Source organism: Maniola jurtina, chromosome 13 (genome assembly GCF_905333055.1).
Source record: "Maniola jurtina chromosome 13, ilManJurt1.1, whole genome shotgun sequence".
NCBI classification, from domain to species: Eukaryota; Metazoa; Arthropoda; class Insecta; order Lepidoptera; family Nymphalidae; genus Maniola; species Maniola jurtina.
In genome coordinates this window covers 1,826,058-1,832,808 of record NC_060041.1, presented here as the reverse complement: position 1 = coordinate 1,832,808, position 6,751 = coordinate 1,826,058, and the positions used below count along the sequence as shown (strand labels likewise).

Here is a 6,751-nt window from a genome sequence, read left to right as displayed (position 1 = left end):
AAAGTTGTCAAAACTGAAACTGACATTTATTTGACACCTTGAACTGATCGAACCATAGAGTAAAGGTGGAATACGATATAGAAAAGTTCATTCATTCAGATTCAGTGCTGCCAATTTAGTGACTTAGTCGCTAGATCTGACGAATTTTTGAAGATGCTAGTGACTTTTTCCACTTTTAACGACAAAAAATATTTAGTGACATATCTAGTGACTTTCTAGTGTCTTTGTTAAAAAAATAACGATGAAATGGAAATCACGGTCTAACTTGTATCTGTCTTCTGTATTTTGTATGGGAACGACAGATAAAACTTTTGTTAATTAATTCGTTAATACTTTAAAATTCATTAGCCACACTAATGGCTTATAACACAGCCACGGTTTTTAGTCAAAAATAATAGCCATCGATCCATAGATTTAACGATAATCCAGGGTTGAGGTAAGTTGACCGGAGTTTTTTTTAAGGTGAAGTAAATCATTACAAAGATTCAATTTGGGGGTGAAATATAATTACAAAGATCATTGCCTCATTTAAATGCAAAAATTGAACGAGTTTTCAGTAGTTACAATGAATTTGGTGAAGTCAAAGCTCCACAATCGAAAGAACCTGAAAACATTATCTCACTTTCCAGTAAAAAATATCGATAGTTTGGTACATATTCAATTTTATTTTTATATAAACGTCTTTATTCCTTAGTAATTACTATGACAAAGAATTAAAATACAGGATAGAATCGCTTCCTGGCAACCCATTTATTTTAACTAATACCTACCTGTTAGTTTTCCATTTGATTTCAGGATTTCAGCAACTTCTAGCGACTTTAAACTTTTCTACGCATGGCAACATATGGCGACTTTTTAAAGGCGTAAACAAACAGTTTTAAAAAGTTGGCAACACTTCAGAGTCAGACTTCAAAGTTTTCATTCAAAGACTCAAAGACAAATGACAATAGACATGTTCAGTTCAGTGTTCACCAAAGACTGTGTTCACAGCACAGGTTCACCGTTCAATTCAGTTCGTTGTCAAATACGAGGTGGTTGAGTAGTTGAGTAGGTATTTTCTATTTTTCGTTACTGAAAATAAATATCTTCGAACAAACCAATAGTAATGCGGGATAATCATAATTAATAATCGCTATCTTATCGCGTGTTAATAATACATACATTACGAGATACCACCAAAGGCCCCTTAAAACTAACGTGTTATAATGTGGTACTTTAGCTTTTAAAATAGTGTTTACAGTATTCATTTGTTAGTTATTTTGGTGAAGAAAGATGCCGTCGGGACGAGAAACAACGGTGTCCATACCACTGACACCAACGAGATCAGATCTTTACTGGAGAAGGATTTTCACTAAGGTAGGTATTTGTTACGTTGTCCTACTTTAATGTTTGGACGCTCTGTTACGACGGAAAATCCGACAGGGTTTTTAAAAAAAATAAAATTGTTTTTACACAGAATAATATAATGAATTTTAGTACACTGGGAAAAATACTTGGGTTTCCAAAGAAATAGTAATAGACGTGCAACCTTTACGAGTTGTGGGACCGGACTGACGGCAGCTTACCCGATCTGACACCTGGTCGAGATAGAGTAGCTGCTGGGTCAGCTGTTTAGCTAGCAGTTGAGGGATGTAACAGCCCCCCGGTTAAGTGTAAACTTACGCGTTTTAAAGGCGAAGTTTACTAACTTAAACAATTCTTAAGCGTGGTTGAGAAAGAGGAATATCATTATTACTATCCGGGTTATCTGTATTATTAGGGGTAGAGGTTACCCTGTATTTTGAATAAAAGGTTGAACATCTCTTGTTACAAAAATAGTAAATTATAAATAGTATACAAAAACTTATAAAAACATATGAAATAATAGAATGAGTCGGTATGGATTCGGTGTTAATTCGGGAATCTAATTCCTTTATTAGGGTTAGAGCGTCATTTGCTCTGATGTTTAATTTCATAAAATTGTCAGAATTGATTTGAGAGTAAGGGGATCTTAAGGGTAAGGTAAAGTTTAATTTATTAAACGTTGTTAGGTTACAGCAAGTGTCATTAATTAAATTAAAGTCTGAAAATATTTTATTTATTTTAATAGTGAGATTGGTTGTGCCAATAAGCTTTGTATTTTTACAATAACCATTACATCTTGGTTTTAGGGTTACTATCCCTGTGCCAAGTAGAATGGTATCAAAGTTTTCATTTTCACAGTCAATGTGCAACTTTGTTGGTTCAGAATGTGTAAAAACCCATTGGTTATTTCCAATGTTTTGCCAAATATGAACAATACCTGAGATAAAATTAATTTTGCATTCATTTGGAAGTGAATGTATGACTTTAGTAATTATTTCCGTTTCACATATCGGCTCATTCATAATATTAAATTTAGCAACTTCATGACATATATATGAATTCTTAACTATTAGGTTACAATTTCTATTCAAATCATTAAAGATACAATATTCCGATTTGTCCCTGCTCATAGCAATATAGGATGCCGACGGTACAATTAGGGCAAATGAGCTAGGTGTTTCAAAATTATGAGCTACAGGGATTGGAATAACTTTGTATAAATTGAAAGGAGAAATTAAAACTAGAGGAATCTTAATTGTATATACTAGCTTATTGTCTAAGATACATGATATAATTTCTGACAGTTTGATCATTATATGTATATTGTACAATTCTAAATTTACAGGGAATTCTGAGAATTTAGGTAAGTGTTTTACATTGGTAACCAATTCATTATAAAGATCCTTCGGTGTTATGATGGATGGATGTAATGTATTGGTTTTTGCAAACAAAATAGAGTTTACAATGTCCTCTAATCTGTAAGATAAACTTAACAAACTTGATTGGAGCGCACTAAACAGTTCTTGCATAGCGGTCTTGGCCAGTATTGAATTCGTGATAATTGTCATATTGTTAATATGTGACGTCAAATTTTCGATAATGTCGTTAAGACGTTTTTCGTTTCTGTTAATTTCGATTAAGGTTTCATTAAAATTAATTATAGCTGTTCTGGAGATGAGAATGTTTTCTTTAACTAAATTTAATAAGCTTTTGTCATTGTTTTTTAATTGTTGTATAGCATTACCATATTTGATGGCATCATCTTCATCCATGGTACCGAAGATGTGTTTAAAAATGATACCAATACCAGGTATCCATGCTGACCTTTTACTTCTGGATGAAATCAGATGCGATAAAGAATGGTAATCCCGTGTCAAATCTTCGAGCATGGGAATGAGTGGTTGGAATGTATTTTGACATTCAAGACCGGTTAATGCATTACTTCTCGTGCAGAGATGTTGGGATGTATGTAAAACACTATTGATATTGTCAATATGGGGTTTTATGTATTCTAAATCTATGGGTATAACTACATGTAAATAATCATTAACTAATTTAACTGAACCTATTGGGTTAAAATAAATTCCAGGACTGCTTGTAATCTGTTCGATGTAGTCATCGTGCTTTACGCCTTGACATAATACTGCTGGACTGGAAATATAAATATATATTTGTAATATGTATATATATATGTATATATGCATATTGGTATATATGTGGTAGATGCTTTTGACGATTCGAAAGAACTTGTAAAAGTCTAATTGAATAAAAACATTTTGAATTTTGAATTTTGAATTTTTGAATATATTTTATTTAAATTTAAAATATGTAAGTACTAAACTAAACTTAATATATAGACTTAAACTAAACTGATCTTAAACTAAATTAAGTTGTTGCCAACTTTATTTCGTCATAATGTTGTTTAACATGACGCCGGTTAATTAAAACGGAAAGTGTATGGTTACCATGGACCTTAACTACTTTATATGGTCCTTTCCATACTGGTGAAAGAGCTTTACGTAGGCGTGCATGGTTCTTTACATAAACCATGTCACCTACTTTGTATTCAACTGGACGGGAATGTCTGTCATAATATTGTTTGGATCTTTCTTTGGATTTCGCGATATATTCCAGGGCCTTTTCACGTGATAGTTTTAATCGATGATGAAGCATTTTAATATATTCGTGATAGGTCCCCGATGGATTGGGTTCAAAAAGAGAATCAGGGAAATAGGGTTTTTGGTCGAATAATAATTCATGTGGGGAAAACTTGGTAGTGCAATGGATATTGGTATTATAAGCTAGGATGGCGGTATAAATATATTTATGCCAGTCTGATTGGTTTTCATTTACGAAGGATTTAAGATATTCCTTGATGGTTGAATGGCTTCGCTCAAGAGCGCCTTGAGTCTGGGGATGATAGGGTGCAGACCAAATCTGTTTGATTTTTAAGAATTTGCAGGTTTCTTTAAAGAGTTCGGCGGTGAAATTCGTCCCTTGATCTGTCAAAATCATTTTGGGCAACCCAAAAAGGGAGATGAAGTGAACAAGACATTCTAGACATTCTTCAGCAGTGATGTTGGTAATGGGATAAGCTGTAGAGAATTTGGTTAAATCGTCTTGCAGGGTAAGTATGTATTTCAAGGAGATTCTACCAGCTTCTGGTAGTGGACCCACAATGTCCAGGCTAATTCTTTCGAAGGGTGCAGTGGATGTTGATGTAATTTGCATTGGAGCCCTGTTAATCTGGCGTAATGCTTTGTTGGATTGGCATTGAGTGCATTTTCTAACATAGTTCTCTATATCTGATCTCATGTTCTTCCAGCTGTATCTTTCTTTTATTCGATTTAACATTCTTGTGGAACCCACATGACCTGCAATGGGTAGATCGTGATTTTCCCTAAGTATAGTTGGGATTTCACTAGGGGTTGGATATATTAGGGTATTTCTATAGATTTTTATGGTGATGTTAGTGTTATGGAATAGATAGGCCAGGATGTTATATAACTTAGTATAGGATAATTTTACAAAAGGGTCTTTGAAATCAGAGATTGAAATTTCGTTAGGAGTCTCAGGTTGTAAAAGCAATTCATTTCGGAGATTTTGCAAAGTTTTATACAATTCAGGATAAGTTATATCATCGAAGTAATGCGCTTTGGTGAAAAGGAAATAGTAGTGTTTATCGTTTGATTCTAGAGTCATGAATGAATGAAGTGTTCTTTCCCTACTTAGGAATTCACTGTTGTCGTTGTTGTTGGCGAGGATTTCTTCGACATTTGGATTTGTCTCGTCTAGATCAATTGAAGTGGGAACAATAATTGTTTTAGAATCAGAGGATAGCAATTTATTGGCATACTCGTGGATAATCGTATTATATTTATAATTTTTATTTGACATTGCTTTCAGATAATCGGAATAGGATTCACCGGATGTATTAACAGGATTTGGTATACTAACAGATAAATTTTCACTGTTGGAATTAGTAGGATTTAGTAGGGTTTCAGGATTAAATGGAGAGTTTGGAAGGCTGAGATCCAAGTCTAAAGGATTTAGAACGGGTAAGTCGGTTGAAGTAGATGGGTTTAGTATAATTTCTGGATTATTGACAACATCTCCTTCCGGTTCAGGGTTTGAAGAAGTACCAGGGAGGTCGAAATCTATATGTTCAAAAGGAATCGGAGAAAGTGAGCCTAGATCAACACTCAATGGACTTGGAATAAGCTGTTCATCATCCAGCTGTTGTTCTGTTGGATCAGCATTGGCAATTGGATTTAGTGGAGGTATTTCATTTTCTCCACGAGCATCGTCAGTATTGATTGCATTTACAGGGTTTAGAAAATCGGATGGATATCGAGACAGGGCATCAGCTGCTGAATTGAGTTTACCTTTCCTGTAAACTATTTCATACTCATATTCTTCGAGTTTGAGTCTCCATCTTTGGAGTTTACTGGATGGGTCTTTGTGATTAAAAAGCCATTTTAATGGGCAATGGTCAGTTACAATTTGGAATTTGCGGCCATATAGATAAGGCCGGAAGGTTTTACAGCCGAAAATTATAGCAAGGAGTTCCTTCTCCGTAGTGCTGTAATTACATTCACTTTTATTTAGCGTTCTAGAAGCGTAGGCAATTGGTCTTTCCCTGCCTACGGGACCTTGGGAGAGTACTGAGCCTATTGCATGGTTTGAGGCATCACATGTTAGGATAAATGGCTTTGTAAAATCGGGATAAATTAAGACAGGAGCAGAGGTGAGTTTGGTTTTTAATTCATCAAAGGCTACTTGTTGTTGGTTTTGCCAATCAAAAGGAATATTCTTTTTTAATAAATGAGTTAGTGGTTTGGCGATCTTCGAGAAGTCTGGAATGAATCTACGGTAATATGAAACTAGACCAAGGAAGGATTTTATGTGTTTTGGATTTTCTGGTCTTGGGAAATTAATTACGGCTTCTATTTTTTCAGGATTAGGTTTTACGCCTTGTTCTGTAATTATATGGCCAAGGTAGGCAACCTCTCGCCTCAGGAACTCGCACTTGTCAGGTTGTAACTTAAGGTTGTACTCCCTTAGACGTTGGAAAACACATCGCAAGTTATTTATGGCTTGATCAAGGTCATAACCATAAAGGACAATGTCATCCAGGTACACGAAACATCGTGTCCCTTGGAGACCGGATAGAGTCGAGTTCATTAATCTCTGGAATGTTGAAGGGGCATTTTTGAGCCCAAATGGCATACGAGCAAATTGAAAGTGACCTTCAGGAACTGAAAAAGCAGTTTTTTCTTTATCTTCTTCTTCTACAAGGATTTGGTGAAAACCAGAGGCAAGATCTAGAGTACTGAAATATTTGCTGGAACCAAGTTGGTCAAGAATTTCATTGATTTGTGGTATTGGGTAAGTATCTCCTATGGTC

General features: G+C 34.8%; 1 protein-coding gene across 4 annotated transcripts in view; it reads left to right on the top strand.

Moving 5' to 3' along the window:
* The first annotated feature begins 977 nt into the window (after positions 1-977).
* LOC123871206 (rhomboid-related protein 1-like) overlaps positions 978-6,751 on the top strand; it is a 31,753-nt gene continuing 25,979 nt past the window's right edge. For all 4 annotated transcript variants that reach the window (XM_045914855.1, XM_045914854.1, XM_045914852.1 and 1 more), the window contains exon 1: positions 978-1,356. In XM_045914855.1, coding sequence (XP_045770811.1) covers positions 1,273-1,356 — 84 coding nt within the window. In that variant the 5' untranslated portion in view covers positions 978-1,272. The remainder of the gene's footprint in view (positions 1,357-6,751) is intronic.